We start from the raw sequence: 19,233 nt of genomic DNA on the forward strand, positions 1-19,233 counted from the left end.
TACAAGATAGCTCCCCTGCTGGATTTTCTGCCGGACGACAAGAGGGCGGAGGCCCTTGAGATCCTCCAGGAAGGTGAAGTGGCTTCGGACCACGCCATCACCGTGGCGACGGACATCGCCGACACTGGGTTCCGCCAGCTGGGCAACGGCGTTTGCCTTCGACGTCGTGGATGGCTCAAAGCTACGGACTTTCGGCAGGACGTCCAGACCAGAGTCCTGGACATGCCCTTCGACGGGAACAACCTGTTTGGGAAGACAGTGGACGATTCCCTTCAGGCCATCAAGGTGGATACTGAGACGGCCCGGGCCCTTGGAGTCCTGCAGCAACGACGGACGCCCTTTCGGAGCGGCGGAGGCAAGGGCGCCTCCAAAGGTTCCGGCGGCGGTTTCGCTTCCTACCGTCAAGCGGCCCGCTCGTCGTCGCAAGAGGCCTACAGAGGACGAGGCAAGTCTAGCGGACCCCGCCGTCGTCGCCAAGGAGGTCAAGGCGGCAAGGCCGCGTCCAAGCAGGATTGAACCGGCCGTGGGGTCGGGCCCCCACCGAAGCACCCCGGTGGGAGGCCGGCTGGCGGGCTTCGTCAGCGTGTGGGAGTCCATCTCCACCGACCGTTGGGTGCTGGACGCCCTGGCCCGGGGCCACGCGCTCGAGTTTCAAAGAAGGTGCCCGCGCGTCCCCCCCGTGGCCAGGAAAGAACTTCACGTCCCTCAACTTCTCCTGGAGGTAAAGGCGATGCTCAGAAAGGGCGCCATCGAACTCGTCCCAAAGAGGCTTCGGGGCTCCGGAGTCTACTCGCGATACTTCCTCGTGAAGAAGAAGACGGGAGGATGGCGCCCCATCCTGGACCTGCGACGGCTGAACAAGTTCATCAAGGCGCAGAAGTTCCGGATGGTCACCCTCCAGCACGTCCTGGGTCAACTGGAGGAAGGAGACTTCCTATCGTCGTTGGATTTGGAGGATGCCTACTTCCACATTCCCATCCTAAAGGGGCACCGAAAATTCCTCAGGTTCGTGGTCCAAGGGCGTCATTACCAGTTCAAAGCCCTTCCCTTCGGACTACGGTCGGCACCCAGGGTATTCACCAAGTGCCTCGCACCGGTGGCGGCGCAGCTGCGCCGCGAGGGGATTCACGTCTACCCCTACCTGGACGACTGGCTCATCCGCGCCAAGACGAAGGAGCTTGCCGTGGTCCACACGGCAAGGACCGTCCAACTCCTCACGGACCTGGGATTCTCTGTGAACTACGCCAAATCCCACCTGGTGCCCGCGCAAGTCGCACTGTTTCTGGGAGCGAGGCTCGACACAGTGTCCCTTCTGGCCTCCCCGTCGGAGGAGAGGACCAGGACCATCTTGGGCAAGGTGCAACGGATGTTGGTGGCCGACGCGGCCAAAGTGAGATCCATCAAGTCCCTCCTCGGGATGATGTCTTCCTGCATCTACCTCATTCCCATGTGCAGGCTCCGGATGCGCCCGTTGCAAGAATTCCTGGATGCGCGCTGGATCCAGACGACGGGCAGCTTCGAGGAAAGGATCAAGCTCGACGAGAGTTTCCGACGAGCGATACGGTGGGCATGGACTTCCAGACCCCAGCCCACCAGGAGACTGTGACCACGGATGCCTCCCTGGAAGGGTGGGGAGCGCACACCGAAAATCTGCACGCGAGGGGACTCTGGCTCCCGACGGAGAAGTCCCTGCATATCAACGTCCTGGAGCTCCGTGCAGTGTTTTGGGCCCTCGGGTCCTTCCTTCCGTCCCTCAAGGGCAAGGTGGTGAGGATCTTCACCGACAACACCACCACCATGTTTTACATCAGGAAACAGGGCGGAACCAGGTCCCCAGCGCTGTCCAAGGAGGCGCAGGACCTGTGGCATTGGGCCGTCGCCCAAGGGATTTTTCTGGTGCCGTTTCATCTGGCAGGGATAAAAAACACCATCGCCGACTCACTCAGCAGGGAGCTGCGCTCGTGCCACGAGTGGGAACTACGGCAGGATCTGGTGGATCGCCTCTTCCGACGGTGGGGCACACCCCAGATCGACCTGTTCGCGACGGCGACGAACACCAAGTGCCGGAGGTTCGCCAGCAGGTTTCCCCAGACGAGGAGCATGGGCGATGCTTTCTCGTTCCCCTGGGAGGGCCTGTTCCTCTACGCGTTCCCTCCCTTGCCTCTGCTAATCCGGCTCGTCAACCAGCTCAACAGGTCACGGTGCAGGATGATCCTCGTCGCACCTGCGTGGCCGAGGCAGATATGGTTCCCGGACCTTCTGGACTTGTCAGCGTCCCCGCCGATCAAGCTGCCGGCGGACGCGGATCTACTCTCCAGGGAAGGAGGCGCCATCCTCCACCACGACCCGAAGTCGCTGAACTTGCAGGCCTGGCTCCTGCAGCGCTAGAGTTTGGAGGATACGACATACCGGCCGATTGCAGAGAGGTTCTTGCGAAGGCCAGGGCGTCCTCGACTCTTAAATGCTACGGACACAAATGGAAGAGGTTCTCTGTCTGGTGCCACGCACAGAAGATTAACCCTCTACGGATTACGGCTCCCCAAGTACTGCCGTACCTGCTGACGCTGGCCAAAGCTGGTTTGGCACACGCGTCCATCAAGATTCATCTTGCTGCGATCTCCCGATACACCAGAACCACGGGGCGGACGTCCTTGTGGTCTCATCGTCTGGTGAAAGAGTTCATGAAAGGACTGTTCAGATCGTTCCCGCCGGTGAAGGCTCCGGCCCCGGCGTGGGAGCTCAACGTGGTGCTGACCAAGCGCATGGGACCTCCGTTCGAGCCTCTGCACTCGGCCCCGTTGAAGTTTCTATCGTGGAAAACAGCTTTTCTTGTGGCCATCACCTCCGCACGACGAGTGGGAGAGATCCAGGCCCTTTCCTGCAAGGCCCCGTACTTGACTTTCCACGACACGAGGGTAGTGCTCAGGACGCACCCCTCCTTCATGCCCAAGGTACCGTCGGACTTCCATCTCAACGAACCCTTGGTGTTACCTGTATTCTTCCCGTCGCCTTCGTCGCCGGCTGAGAGGACTTTGCACTCGCTGGATGTAGCTAGAGCGCTGAAGTTCTACGTGGACCGCACGAAGGGGTTTCGGAAGACGTCACAACTCTTTGTGAACTTTGGACCTGTCAATCAGGGGAAGGCTCTCTCGAAGGCTTCCATCTCCAGATGGCTCTCCGGCTGTATCATGTACTGTCACCGGTTGGCAAACCGACCGCTGCCTGGCCGTCCGAGAGCCCATTCCACCAGAGCGATCGCAGCTACCACGGCGTTCCTATCTGGTGTGCCCCTGCTGGACATATGCAGGGCTGCTACGTGGAGGTCGACGCACACCTTCACGAAATTCTACTGCGTCGACCGGGATTCCAGGGAGGAGTCCAGGGTCGGCCAAGCAGTGCTGCGCAACCTGTTCGCCTGAGGTGAGCCTGGTGAGGAGGTAAGATGCTTAATGTTGAGTTGATGTGATGCTTAATGTTGAGCCTTTGCCACCTCCCGTGGTTGTGCATGTGTGTACTGCTATGTATTCTTTATTCATGAGCATGTGAATCCATGCCAGACCCCATGCTGGAGAAGGAACAAGTTACTTACCTGTAACTGTTGTTCTCCAGCATGGGTCTGGCATGGATTCACATGCGAACCCTCCCGCCTACCCCTCTGCGGCTCTTCACTTGGTCATACTGCCACTTCACGTGCTTCCAAATCTGAAGATGGCTGCCAGAGGCGGGGCTTAGGTAGAGGGCAGTCATTGGCTGTGGTCAGTATGACGCAGAGACCAGTGATTGGTTATTACTACGAAAGACAGATCAGAAACGAAACTGATACTGGTTTTTTCTTTACCGAGGATTCCCAGCCTGACGACGGGGAATATTCATGAGCATGTGAATCCATGCCAGACCCATGCTGGAGAACAACAGTTACAGGTAAGTAACTTGTTCCTTGTTCCCCTGTCTTCATCCAAGTCTTCTCCAGATAAAGACTGTAAGAAACTCTATGCCTTGGGTAAGAGAATTACTTCTGCGGCCTACAGGACCCGCATCGCCAACAATAGCACTCTGCTTGCCAGCATCAGTGATGTCCAGTGGGACCTGGTACAAGACGGTCTCCAAAGTTTTCCTGAACCAACTAAGTCGCAACTACTTGTGATCATGCAAGACGGACGTCGGGCCACACATTATCTTAAAAAACATGCTTGATGCTGCTGAGATGACTGGCCGCGTGTTAGCAGAGGGAACTCTTTAAAAACGCTGTGCTTTGCTTAAAAACTCTGGGTTTAAATCCAAGACACAGGCCTCCCTCCTCAATAAACCCATTGAGGGCGTTGGCTCTTTTGGCAAAGCAGTGGATGACGCACTTGAGATGGCAATGAAGGAGCATGAGACATTGAAATCTCGCAGGCTGTATGTGCAATGCAGGGTATTTAATACCCGCCACTCCTTTTGCGGGCAATCCTTCTCCCGCTCCGTTCAAGGTCCTAAGGTACAAGCGGATCACCCTGGTATTTTGGCCAAGGAACGCCCAGTGCTGATGTAACCCCTCAACAGCTGGGATTTCAGCGTGGCAAAGGAAGGAGTAGGAAAGCAGCAGCCATTGGCGCCCCTACCAGCAAATGATTTGCTGATTCGGTTACCCTGCCATGTATCTCCAGTAAGAGGTTGGATAAAATGCTTCACCCACGCACGGTACCCTTAACTAGACGCCTGGCTCATAACTGCAGACACACATCAAGCATATCTGGAGAATAATCCAAAAGTCTATAGACTTCCTTTTCCAACTGGTTTTCTCCACTGAGAAAGAAATCAAGCCTTTTCCCCAGCCAAGTGAAACAATTTCTGGGGTCTCTACTTTGGAACATAGAAAGGGCTTGTCTTCTCTGAGGGAGTCCAAAACATGTTGTTCCAGATCCCACAGTATGTCGTCAGATAACCATACGGAAAGCTATGCGGCTATTGGGAATGATGGCATCTTACATTGTCCTGGTTCCACTCGCCCGCCTGTGCATGCGTCCTATGCAAGAGTGGCTCTTGAGCCAATGGTGTCCAGCAAGCGGTCAGTGAGCTGATCTAGTGGTTGTCTCGAAGGCCCTTGTTCTGTCCCTGCAGTGGTGGTCGAAGGACAACCTTCTAAAGGGAAAATCATGTACTGCCCTCACAGTATAAGCCACTTTCACCAGAGATGCATCCCTGTCAGGGTAGGGAGCTCACCTTCTACACCAGTGTGAGAAACCTGAAGGTGTCTCACCTGCGACTCCCCAGGGATCTGTCATCCAGGTGGCCAGGACACAACCATCGCTTTTGGATCCAGTTCCTGGGGGTGGACCAGTGCGGGAGGATCACCTGGATGAGGGATCCTCGGGGGAATGGAAGTGGGACACCGAAGGGTGAGGCGTGGTATCATTTTACATTTTGAATTTTAATTATTTTCATATTTTTTTTTAAAGCGCTCACACAGCCCACGGGCATCTAGGCATTGTTACAGGATTTATTTTTGGTTGCATAATTGTTTTTGTCTTGGTTGATTATTTATAACGCGCTTAAACACTGAGGTTTCTAAGTGCGGACCCAGTGATCAAACCTGTGTTGCTTCGTGTCGTCTTGCTTCCAAGGCGCGCACGTTGCCGCTGAGCTATCATCCCGGATTTGGGAGTATCCTCTTCCCAATAACACTTTTTCCCAAGCCTACCCGGTAGGATACCTAGGAATTAAACGCCCCTGCCCCCCTTTTCTGACACAAACACTTTCTCATGGGCAGTTCACTGTGAGCGACAACGAACTAACACCAGAGCTCTGTACCTGACATGTCCCAACACCTTGGACCGGCAAGGTCAGGCAATTACGGATTATTACGCACACCTGACTTCCATCACGCTTCCCCACAAAGATAAAAGGCAGAGCACGAAAGCACACTCTGAGCGAGGCAAACCAGAAGAGGAAACAGCAGTTCCAAGATGGCGGTTTTATACAAGGAGAAAGACGGCGAGACCAGAGAGTTGCAAGTAGGGAAGTACCCATGACCTCTAAACACCGTTCTTTTCATGAGCCTTAGAAAGTAAGAAACCGAAGACCAGAAACGAAGGCTGATCAAACCTGCAGTTTGTCAGAGGTACCTAGGGCTCTCCCGCATAGATAACCAAGGCGGGGAGGAGTGATTGCCGCTGTGTTACTGTCCTTGGCTCCTAGAAACAAAGCAGTGTCAAAAAAGAGAGCACAGCTGGTGAGTCGGAGAGACTGATGTCAAACTAGCTTGTGTTTTGAACCAAGGTTGCAAGCTGCAACATTGTACAAAGAGAACAGTGTGTGAGGCGTTTGCAAAGAGTGACGCAAACATAATTGGATCCAAAGGAGTAATTGAACTTTACATTTTGAACTTTGGGAGACTAACAAAAGATAAGATATACAGAGCGGTCTGGCGCCACATGGGCGCTCATTCAAAAGTCTGTTAGGAATCCAAACGATGCTGAGTGTGAGAAAAAGGAATAACGAAATCGAATTGATCATGCAGCGGGTCAAGCTAAACCCGGTCACATTCGAACGTCTTCAATACTTTTAGGCAAATCACAATTGGTCTAAGCCCGGCTGAGGGAGACTAATTGACCAAAAGAAAGGTATTTGAGCCTGGCTGAGGAGTTTCCAGGGTGAACCATGAGTCACCTGAGAGAATTCTCTGAACATTGTTTGAAAAGGGATCTGAGCTCTTAAGAGGGGGATCCAACTTGGAACTTATGAAAAGGGTTTGAGCCCGGCTCAGGGTGATCCAGGGCAAACGCCCAATTTGAATATATGTGAAAGGAAAAGAACGTTTATGTATTGTTTTTGCACAGCAGGCCCTTTTGAGTCTAGAGACTTGCAAGTAGTAGAGCCATCGACCCTGAAGGTCCTGAACTGTGAAGATTAAATTGAATCCTCGTGCTGCAGAAGCCAGAGTGTGCGCTTTGCTCAAGTGAAGCGCCTTGCCCCATGCTGAAAACGCAGGGAAGGGAGGCCAGCGACCCAATTATCCTGACTCATTTTGTGAATGCTTTCTTTTATATGAACGTCACCCCCCACTATTTGTATTTAGCGGTAATGATTTGGCAATAGGTTTTTTAGTATAGGCCCTTTTATTTTTTGACGAGACTCCACTAGGACTGCATTATTATTATTTGATGGTTGTAGCTTGTTCCCATCTTTAGATTTAGGTTTAGATAGGTGTTTATCACACCCCTGCAAATGTTCAATAAACACCCTTGAACTGTGGACACTTGTCAGTCTTACTGTTGATACCATGCCTTCCTTACGCCAGACGGTGCACGGCACGTGGCAATAATCAGTAGCGAACGAACACATCAGCCTGTTAGAGCTACTTTCTGTATTGAAAGCCCTGAAAGCCTTTCAGACACAACTGCAAGAGAAGCACGTTCTAGTCCTTACAGACAGCACCACGGTCACGTATTACTTAAACAAACAGGGTGTTACTCACTCTCTAGGGCTGTCCAAACTGTCGCACATAATTTGGAAATGGGCACTCACACATGCTCCTCCTGTCACAACACATTCCAGGGGAACACAATCTTGCAGACGTGTTCATCAGAGACGGGCAGCTATACATAGAATTCAAGTGGCGCTTGCAAGAGCACATTTTGCACAACGCCTTTGCAGAATGGCAACATCCAGACATCGACCGATTTGCAACACTGGAGAATGTACAATCCCAAGAGTACTGTGTAGCGGGTGGCAAACTCCCCCCACCCCCTCAGCTGAGTGTAGATAACATGATGGGCAGATAAAATGGTTCTATTACAGAAATCAGGCTTATAGCACCTTTAAGGTAAAAAGTGGTGCTTTAAATATATCACACACATACCATAAGTGTATAGAGATATATAATGAATAAGGGATACAAAGTGAGAGATGCTTAAATAAATAATTGCTCTCTGAAGAATTAATACACTGTCAGAAAAAAGATATTTCAAAATGGATAACTCAAGTACAAAATGGTGTCCAGTTCTAAGCCAGTTGTGAACCAGCTATGACTCATGCCAAGAGTTTTCAGACAAGCAACAGAGGCTCATACATTATAAATCGTCTTTGGCAACATCTCGCAGTGGGATAATTTGGGTTGTTAGGTTGAAAATGGAACTTGGCAGGAAAAGCAGACAAGATTATTGATGAAGTAAGATAAAGCAAGGGAAACTTGGATATATTTATCTATGATTCTTAATGAGAAGGGCACAATGTGCTTCATACAGACCATTTGGAGACCACCTGTATTATTTGGCATCATTTAATGAAGTCTTTCTATTTCTCCACAGTATAAGGCACTAAGTAACTTGGCAGGACCTCGAAAATCAGATCAAGAGTAGGCATTGATGTGATGAAGGTGTTTTTTTGGCAGAAGTTGAGAACTGTCATAAATGTGTCCAGCCAAGTCTAAAATAAGCTTATCAGTTTTGTGCATCAGAGCAAATTGTGGGTACCAGCTATGACTAATGTGGGCTTGGTCTACACCCGATAAGCCATCCAATGATATTAAAGTGAAGAGGAGCATACTCTGACCAATGTAGTCATTTGCATAAGGATGTTGCATCAGCCAAATAGCCTATATAAGGAAGTTGAAGGCAAAATATTGAGTGTTTTCCAGAGCTGATCTTGTAACTACAAGTAATGAAGACTGCTGAGAAAACTCTGGGCGCCTGATTATCTCTTGTCTCTCCCTCTGAGGAGTGTTCATAGATGCCAGATGCTTGATGGGATGGGAAGAGGACCCCCAGTTCACTACTCCTCCAGCTATCGCCAAAAGATGTCCAAGGGGAATGGTCTCTGGATCGCATGATTCTGGAGATTTGCTTACGCCCCCCCCCCCAAAACTCCTCATCAACACAATGGTTCACAAGAAGCACCAGCAGCAATGTACACTAATCCCGGTAGTACCAATGTGGGCTCGTCAGCTGTGGTTTTTACATCTCATGAAAATGTCGCTTTGCCCTCCAGTGAAGTTACCTTGTCCCTCTCAAGATCAGGGGACAACACTACACCCTTGCCTTCACGCTCAACATGGTAGCATGTCTCCTGAGGTCCTATAGTTTGGGCATCTTCAACTGCCTCAAAGGTGTATGGACATTTTTAAAGAGGCACGAAAACTTAATACCCGGGACTGTTATTCCAGTTAGTGGAAACTGTGAAGGCATCATGAAACAAGAAACTGACAACAAGTTATACTCGAAGGTTTTTATTTAACTTAGTCAGGGTGGAGTAAATGCCTAGCTTGCCCTAATCTAAGGTGGGATTTCCCTACCTAAAGAAAAGTTAAGGATATTGTGCGTCAGGATGTCCAAATAAAGTAACTGTGTCCAAAACCTATACTTGCCCTCACAACTAACTGTATACAATGTGTAGGGATGTCAGCTTCCAAATGAATAGTGTTCAAAAGAAAGTGTAGAGCCTCTTCCAGCTCTTGGCTTCTGCTCAGCTCCCCCAAGTTTAAAACAGTTCCTAAAAGACTGGGGTTCCCTTACCCAAGAGTTCAGGTTTTGTAGCTTTGATAAAATTATACCGTTCTTTGGGACACTTGTCAATTCTCTTCACAACCACTCCTGGCCCGGCCTCCATCCACCGTGTTGATTTGCATTCCCATCCTGTGGCTGCTTGGGGCTGGTTGCTCTTTGCCTCCCCCGACTCCCCAACGGGAGACCGCCATTTCACTGCGCATCATCATCGAGCGAAGGTAAGCCCTGAGGGCTTCTTAAGCATTGCGCGATTGAGCACATGATTTCTCAAAAGTTGTCTTGGTAAATTGCTGACTTTGTCAATCAGCTGTTCTATGTTGCTGCCCTGAAAAGGGAATTAGAAAATGATGTTGCTTACCACTACCTGCCTTGAGGCAGCCCACTTACTTTGCCTGCCTAGGCATTCCTTGATGGCCACCTTTTCTGCATGTAACGGAGTGTTTGGGCCTTGGTTTTCCTCGGCCCCTGATTGGCTGGGGCTTGATTCATCTCGGCCTATTGGAGAGCCGGCAGGCTTGGCCAGCCCTCCTCATAAGGCCCCTGCATGTTCCCTGTCCGCTACCGTAATGCTGCATGTTGTATTTGGCTCCCCCCTTGTTGTATGCATGTGATGCCTGTATGCCTGCCTGTTGTATTTCGCTCCCCCTTGTTGTATCCATGTGATGCCTGTATGTCTGCCTGTTGTATTTCGCTCCCCACTTATTGTATGCATGTGATGCATGTATGCCTGCCTGTTGTATTTCACTCCTCCCTGTTGTAGTCCTGTATGCCTGCCTGTTGTATTTCACTCACCCCTGTTGTACGCCTGTATCCCTTCCTGTGGTATTTCGCTCCCCCACCCCTTGTTGTATGCATGTGCTGCCTGTATGCCTGCCTGTTGTATTTCGCCCCCCCCTTTGTTGTATGCATGTGATGCCTGCCTATTGTATTTTTTGCTCCCCCGTTGTATGCCTGTTGTATTTCGCTCCCCCTGTTGTATTCATGTGATGCCTGTATGCCTGCCTGTTGTATTTCGCTCCCCCCTGTTGTATGCATGTGATGCCTGTATGCCTGCCTGTTGTATTTTGCTCCCCTCCTGTTGTATGCATGTTAGGCTTGCCTGTTCTATCCCCCCCCCACACTGTTGTATGCATGATCTGCCTGTAATGCCTGCCTGTTGTATTTCGCTCCCCCATTTTATGCATGTGATGCCTGTATGCCTGCCTGTTGTGTTTGCCCCCCCTGTTGTGTGCATGCAATGCCTGTGGTATTTTGCCCCCCACCCCCTGTTGTAGGCTTGAATCCTTCACCTTTCTGTCCCTTCCCCCAATGGTAGCCCTTTAATTCTACTCCCCCCCCCCCCGTATCAATCAAGCCCCCCCCATTGCGCAAGTTTGTATTGACACATTAAGGTGATACCATCACCACCTTGTTGCTGATGCTTTGATTTGACTTTTTTGGACTCATGTGCCTCATGTTGGTTCACTCATGTCGAATCTCGTTCTCATAGATTGCACCTGCTGTTCTCTTGCAACATTGTGTTCAGTACTTACCTCTGCAACTTGATGTGCTCTCTCCACTTGCTTTATGCTCTATAACACTGTATTCACACCCAGTCTTCTCTTCCTCTCCCTATCCCCCCCCCATCTCCTCTCCCCCCTACTATTTTCTATGCACTTACTCTATCAGAATTGTCATCAGACCTAGTACTATAGTAGCCTGTTTGTTCCTCCCCCTCCAGCACTATCTGAAACGTCGCCAGGCCTAGTACGATAGTCGCTTGTCTGTTCTCATCTCCTACCCCCACTCCCTCCCTCCCTTCCTATCATTGTCAAAGCTCTTGCACTATCTGAAATGTCACTAGGCCTAGTACGATAGTTAATTTCACATTCTTAATGTTTCATGGCCTTGTAAGAATGTCATTGTATTTTCCCTGCTCCATCCCTTGCCTTGAAACGCTTTGAGGCGCTATACAAATAAACTCATCAATCAATCTGATCATTAGCACTCTTCTCTGGTTCACACAACAAGACTGTTTCTTTACTTCAAAATCATATAAGCAGTTGTTGCACAACACAAGCTTCTGTAGGAATACTTTCTTTGGCTTTCTTCACAAATGGCCCTCGGTTTAGGCGCAGTCGTCGGACCATACGGTCCATACATTACAAGTCTGCAACCGATACCCTTTCTTATATGCTTTCCATTAACAATTGTCCATTGCTTCCCTTGAACAGTTACACTTGTTCCTTTCATCACGGTTACTCTACCAACACTTTGCTGTGGCTTGGTTTGCCACACCTTGTATATTCTTCTCATACCCTTCTTGGGTTTTCCTTGGCCTTTGCCAATACTTATGTTTCCAACAATTCACTCTGATATATTTGACTTGCACCACCATGTTTCCATTCCACTCCTAAATATTCATAACTTGTTTTTACTTTATGCGGCATTCATAATGGTTCACATTGTCGCTTTCAGTTCATTCACTTTTCCAAAAGCACTTGTTTCCGCATTCCCAAAGTGTTTATAACAATTTCCCATTCATCCGATATGGCAAGCTCCCAGGGTACCCCGGTATGGGTGCTTCCCTTGTATCACTGACTGGCACTGTATGGTGGCTCCCTTCAGCTTCTCGCCGGCTCCTCGTGCTGCTGTCTTGCTTCTCGGGTCTCTGCTAGTCTTCGGACACCATACAGAGTGATCCTCACTCTCTGGGTGTTCTGAGGCTGCTGGAGTGCTCCGGCACCCACAGCCCCTGCTCTGTGCACCCAACAAAGAGGGTTGCCAGGCGTTCCAGAGCCTCTCGTAGCAGGCCTCTGCCACGGCATACTGACACTGCTCTTGGTTCTCGCTCTTCAACCAGCTTCTCTCCTGCTCGCTTCTGGGTTCCTTCCCGTGCTCTGTGTTCTGTAGCCAGGCTTTTTATACCTATGGGGATTGTCAAAGGCCCACAGGTGTGAGCCAATTAGTTCAATTGCCTGACCTTCATACAACCTATTAGCCAGGCTTGCATGGTTATCCAAATGGTATATTGTCATAGTCCTCTTCTTCGTCTAAGTACCAAGTGTGCATTGCTCTGTGTAGTCTCCTACTTGTCTTGGTACTTCACTCGGGAATATCTGTATTGACAATATGAGGTGAATAGGGAGCCCTCCTCGAACTGAAGATGCATCCTCATAGTTGGTCGTCTCCTCGTCCCAGTGCCAATGTGGTCATTTTGGGGGACATTTTGGATGGAAGAAAAAGGAAAGGCTGACAGCCTACGAGGGCTTGGGGGAATAGCAGGTTTGTTTTGGCAAGGGAATGGGGGATACCATGTCGCACCTGGGGAATGGGGTGACGATGTCCTCAAGTTCCCTCCACCCAGATGATCCTCCCTCACAAATACACCCCCAGGGTCAGGATCCAAAAGCAATGGCCTTTGCCTGGCCACCTGAGAGGAGGATTCAGGGGGAAAGAAGTGAGGACGCCCTCAGGTTCCTCACAAAACCCTTTGTCATTTGGTAAAGTACTCTTAACATCAACCCAATTTACTGTACACCCACACGCATAGTCCTTTATATAACTCACCTCTTCGAGTCTCTGGACTAGTTTTTAACTCACTGAAGGTCCACCTTGCTGCCTTCTCTGCTTGCACCACCTTTCAAAGTGTTAGGGAGAATTCTCTGTAAGGCTAATTTTCCAAACCTAGTGAGTCCCCCAGCAGCTTTGCTGGATTTTTGGGGTTTGTTTTCTCTCCTGCTAAGAGTGAGATTCTTTTGCTCCCACTCTTAGACATGATTTGAGGTGTTCCTTTAACTTTCCAGGTGTTTTATGGGCTATGGGGTCTTTTACTCCATAGGGTCTCATGTGTGCCGTAACCCAGGGGTGTCATAGCGACCCCCAACATAGACTCCATACCCTGGGACTGACTACTGTCTCTCCCAGGGCATGTAAAGTCACCATTAGCTTTGCTAGTCCCAAATTATGAACAGAAACCAGTACAAACCATAATATAGAGGACGTACTGGTCGGGGCAATTCAATTGCCCCAGGGTCTGTTCGAGGGGGCACGTCTCCGTCCCCACCTGATCGAGTTTCGGCTGGTGGTGGTGGATACTACTTTTTATATTCGACCGCGAATATATCTCTATGGGATTTTCCCATTGTTCGAGGCTACCAACTTTAATTATTTAATTCTCATAGCCTCGAACATACCGCCGATTTATTTAATATTAATTCGCCGGTTGGTATTTTTTGCCAGAACTCGATTCTCGTTTGTGTTCTCTTCTGTGACTCCAACCCAAGTCGAGCCCTTTGTTCCACTTTTTGGCGGGCTTCTGCACAGAAGCCTCCAAAAGTGGTGCCACTCTGTCTGGGTACCACAGCGGGTGTGGGAGGGGGTTTAGGCACCCTGGACTGAGTTACCTTGGTAACTCAAGTCGCACTCTTGTGTGATTGGCCCAAGTGGTGAGCCGGCCGGCTCACCACTTTGCATGTTTGATTGACAGCTAAACTAAGTGAATGGGGGTGTGCTGCATAAAAGCAGGGCTTTGGGGACTGGAACTTCAGAAGTAGCCACAGGACCTAAGAATCCGAGGAGGGAGAAGCTGAGCTGGCCTGCAACGACGACACCACCGGTGGAGCCCTGCTGAACCGTCTCACCACTTTTCCCAACGACAGGGGAGATCTCCAGCCCGGAGAGTCTTCTTCTTTCGACTGGTGGGGATAACCAGTCTACCTTCTTTTCGCCTTCCTGGAGCATCTTGTGGCCGCCTTGCCTGTGCCAAGCACCCCGGCAACCGGGATACCACGTTTTCACCACTACCGCAAACCGAAAGGGTAGTACCTTTGTACCGGAGAACTCCACGGCTGGTTTCTTCACAGGCAGTGCAACGACCTTCATCCTTCCTCCACGACGAGATCTTCTCTTCCTCTGGACGACGCTGCGACTTGCACCCGCTGCCAGGAACAACTGCCCCCGCTGGAGGATCCTCTCCATTTAAGGTACTGTGTTCCGCCTGGCTTCCCTTCCAGCCGTTTGAACGGGGTGTATTAAATCCTCGTCTCTCGAACCTGGGTTAGCCTGGGACACCTTAGCTAACTTTTCTGCACTGAACTAAACCTTTTTCGAACTACCTCTACAAACTTCGAAGACTGTTTAATTGTCTGATCTTGGGCATTTTCCGCCCGGCTCCCTTGAAAGAGGGCCTGGCGCCTAAACTTCCTTGCTCACCAGTAGACTGTGCCTTCCTAAACTTGCTGTGGTTCTTTAAAAAGTGTTTAGTGTGTATGCTTCCATAATTCTGCTTTTCCCTCCCTTTTCATCTTACTTGTTGGAGTGCCATCGAACGTTAAGCACTCACCTCTGTCTGGAAATAAGTGGTGTTAACTAAGACTTGTCCAACAAGTAATCAGGGATGTACATATGATAATAGTGATGTGTTTTGAACTTCTCTTCCCAATTTAGTGCTAGTGTGTTTTATAAGAGTGAGTTAAATAAATAAGTATATACTTTTACACCCAAGCTCTGGTCAGTGTTTGCTTGTGCTATTGTATTTCTATACCTATTTTGTATGCTCTGTATACTGCCTAACTCTTCTTGAGGGAAGTCTGACTGCTCAGCCACAGCTCCCAAGTGAATCTGTGTGGTGCAGACTGCTACCAAGTGGGTTTACTGCCAAACACCTGTAGTCTTAAATCTTTTGCAGTGGTCCCTAAGGGAACTGCACAGGTTTCTGCCTAACACAAAGCAAGATTTCTTGGTGGAAAGTTCTAGTAATCAAGGCTTTTATGGAAGGGTTAACAAGACTTCACCCACCTATATATAATCCAACTCCTGGATGGGACTGAAATGTGGTCCTTACTAAACTTATGGGCCCACATTTTGAGCCATTGCACAAAACTAGTCTTAAGGCTCTCGCCTATAAGATTGCTTTTCTGGTGGCTGTTACTTCCATTAGGAGAGTTGGTGAACTGCAGGCTCTCTCAGTTCAAGACCCATTTCTTTCTATTCACAAGGACAAAGTAGTTTTGCATACACACCCATTCTTTGTGCCTAAATTCATTTCTGAGTTCAATGTAAACCAGTTCATTGAACTTCCAACTTTCTTTCAGCATCCCACTAACTCGGCTGAAAGAAGCCTCTATACACTAGAAGTTAGGAGAGCACTGGTATATTACCTTGATAAGGCAAAACCACTACAAAATACAGACCAATTCTTTGTCTCTGTTGCTGCTGGTAGAGAAGTGGTCCTGTCTTTAAGTAGGCAATCTCTTGATGGATTGTTAAATGCTTCCGTGTGTGTTACTCTCTCACTAAGAGAGATGTACCCTTTACGTCTAGAGCACATTCTACTCGAGGCACAGGAGCTACTACACATTTTATTGCAAATGTTCCTCTTGATTCTATTTGCAAAGCAGTTACCCGAAGTTCTGTTAACACCTTCACTCAACACTACTGCTTAGATACACATTCTAAGACTGATTCTCAAGTGGGTCGGACTGTCAGGCAGTAGTAAAACCTCTCTTTGCTGCTGTTCCTTCTCACATACCACCACCATCTCCTAGTACTGGTCACTAGCCTATACACAGCATGTGATTCTAAGCAGATTCACAAGCATAAGAAAACATAATACATTTGTGGGGAATCCTGGAGATCCCTCACCAGACCCCTGCCTAAAGTCTCCTCCCAGGTGGCCAGGAGAGGGCAGGAGCTTCCTGATTCCAAGCCTGGAGTTGGTGTACTGCGGGACCATCACCTGGGTGGGGACAAGGACCAGCATAGTGAGGAGTTTCTGTGGGGTGACGCACAGTATTTCTCCTCTGAGAGCGATACTCTTGTAACTGGATTAAAGGAGGAGTAAGCTTACTCTCACTTTAAGAGATCTCAAACTTCTAGTAAGATTGAAAGGGTAAACTCAAAGTGTGTGACCCCCACAACACATTATATCAAAGAAACAAATCTTTTGTAAGAAACAAGTCTTTTGTATCCCTAAAGTTTAACATCCTCCTCAATACCAGAGGAATACCAAAAGGGATAACAGAACTCGCTTAGGACGCCTGGGCGAGAGACACCCTTGATCTACGAGTTAAGAGCAGCAAGGAAGAGGCAGGGCTAAGAAGGTGGGTGGTGATTAGGCCAGGTGACCTAGATCCACTTGCACCTGCTCCCCATCGTCAAAGGAAAGAGGCTGGAGGGCTCCTTAATTAGGGAAAAAGAGCGGCAACCAGGAAGGAAACAGGTGGGCAGGGTTTAGGCCAGGTGACCTAGATCCACTTGCACCTCTTCCCCATCTGCCTTATAAGAGAAATGTTCACTACAGTGTTCTGGGTACCCCTATATGGGTGGAGCTATTCAGTGTTTATGAATTCAGTGACAATACCAGGAAAAAGAACTGGATTTAAAAGTAACTAACTATTCCTTCCTAAATTACCACAGAATTAGACCAGCTCATCCCAAGTAATTACGCAGCATAGCTGATGGGATAAGTTAATTCCAGGCTGTCTTTAAAATATATTTTTGGACCTTTTTTTTTACACCAAACAGGATGTTTCAATGTTTATAGGGTAACATTATTCCCTGCAGAAGGAGGAGACTACATCGCCATGATAAAAATTGTTTCATGGTTTATGGGAAAACGTTGGAGGGTAACACCGTTTATAAAGTACACTTTTCTGTTTAAGACTCCCCTAGCCGACCCACCCCCCAAAATAATTGTCTATTGTGTTTATCAATTGTGCTGAATTCTATAAATACATAGCTTACATTTTTGAACATGAGATTGATGGTCATATTATGTGGTTCAACATCCCTGGACCTGTTTGCAATATTTACTTATTCTCAATCTTAGGACGCGGTTTAAACAAATTGCAGATGTTAGCATGCAGTTAAGCTTGCCAATCTAGCAGTCGTTAGACTAGAATGGGGAGACCCAGAATGCAAAACTACAAAAGAGTACCCCATCTATAACCTATACCAACAAAGAAACTCTGAACAGGTCTGGAGTCAAGTGTCAAGACTTGTGCATGTACAGGTGTAGGCCACTAGAGGAACCCATTCCCAAGAGACTGAATGCAATTTTCAGATTGATTTGAATTATTATTGTGATGTATGAGATGCTGTTGCAGTTTCTCACTTCTAATGTTTTCTTTTCACCGTTTATATGAAAGACACGTTTTTACTTCCTAGGATTAATTGATGAGCAGAGTAGTTAGTACTTTATTGGTCTTTTATGCGTGGACGATGCATCGTGTTAAGTTATTTAAGAAACGCTGATATTCATTTTAAGTTTTGACTCCTGCCAGCTGCTAGGATGGACATTAAAATATGGCTGAATTTCTTGGAATATAGAATTAGTGTCAGGTGATTGTGTTTTTTCTCCTTATTTAACCATGTGGGTTCCCTTAAAATTTATACATCTTGAAATAGTGAGTACTAGATCTGAACTTGGGGCGAGAATATAAACATTTTTGGGGGGGGGTCAGTACATTCTGCCGCCTTCCCTCATGATTCCGCTTGTACATTTCCTTCCACCCTAGGCAATCTGGTTCAAATAATTAAGTGGTGTAGTGGTGTGAAGCGCAGCATATTTCAACTAAAACTGACTAGGATTCAGAGCAATATAAAGTGGGCAGGTTGCTGCACCTGATCACGCCAAGTTTCTAACAGTCATGCAAAAAAAACAGTTGCTAAACCAAATGGCAGATAACACCCGTTGAATTAAAAACTGTTACAAATGTATGGATCCACATGGCTTATCATTTTATAAGCGCCATAGTTTTCTTTGCACTTTCCTGGCTAGAAGATTCCTGTAAATTTGAAATGTGAGAACTGGAAATATCAGATTTGTGTTGTCGATGTTACTGGACTGCCTTTAAATAATAATTAGTTGCATATAGCAATTTAGAGATGTTACACAATATTTTGAAATGTTTACTCTGCATATGTTCTACAAGGAAACCTCTAGAATATTAATGAGTTTGATGGTGTGATTGTTTTCCCCTTTTTTGTATTAGATGCTGCTGCTTCAAATAAAACAAAAGGAACCATGTTCAGTACTTCTGAAACAATTGGGCCCTTTGTCAGCCCATGGGTTTGCAACTCAAAAAATGACGGCAATGATTGTGTAGTCAGCAGCACCGACTGTAGCCCAGACGCAGTATTTTTAGAACAAGGTAACGATGGTGATGATGAACGGTCTCAAGATACGACGGCGCACAACAGCTCTCTTTCATCAAATGCCAACCCTCTACCAACAAGTAGGAGATCAAATGAAGTTTTGTCTGGGAAGAGCTTCGGCAACAGCACATACTCCAAGATAAAAACACCACCCAAAAACTGTGTAAATACTGTGCATGAAGCAGAGTGTTTCTTTCCAGACACGGACCCAAAGATTTCTTCTGCTGACGACTATGATTGTGGTAGTTTGCAAAATTCGCCCAAAGTTAAGATACCAAGGAAACCGAAAGTAAATGAGGATTGTAATGCCTTATTTGAAGAGGTGCACAAAGATAAAGCTTCCTCCAAGTCCAAGAAAAAGGTAGGCACTTTTATTTTGTTGTATAAATCTGTTAATTGAATCATTCAAAATGTTTATCTGGATAAAAGTCCATTAAACGAGCACAAAAGTACACACAGTAAAAAGATGAAATCCAAGAAACTATACAAAGCTAAAATACACTCATGTTTCATAAAATCCCAAATAACCAGTTTGATCAATAAGTATGAGGTGTAGATTCATAATGGACTCCGCGAAAATGTAGCAATTAACACTGAATAGTTTAACCACAGA

The 19,233-nt window shown here is 48.0% G+C and overlaps 1 protein-coding gene across 3 annotated transcripts in view; it reads left to right on the forward strand.

Annotated features, from left to right (window-relative positions):
• MIS18BP1 (MIS18 binding protein 1) overlaps positions 1-19,233 on the forward strand; it is a 1,508,798-nt gene that overhangs the window by 344,814 nt on the left and 1,144,751 nt on the right. For all 3 annotated transcript variants that reach the window (XM_069638746.1, XM_069638748.1, XM_069638747.1), the window contains exon 4: positions 18,458-18,981. In XM_069638746.1, coding sequence (XP_069494847.1) covers positions 18,458-18,981 — 524 coding nt within the window. The remainder of the gene's footprint in view (positions 1-18,457; positions 18,982-19,233) is intronic.

The sequence above is a fragment of the Ambystoma mexicanum genome, chromosome 14 (assembly GCF_040938575.1).
Source record: "Ambystoma mexicanum isolate Mex_15411 chromosome 14, UKY_AmexF1_1, whole genome shotgun sequence".
Taxonomy (NCBI): domain Eukaryota; kingdom Metazoa; phylum Chordata; class Amphibia; order Caudata; family Ambystomatidae; genus Ambystoma; species Ambystoma mexicanum.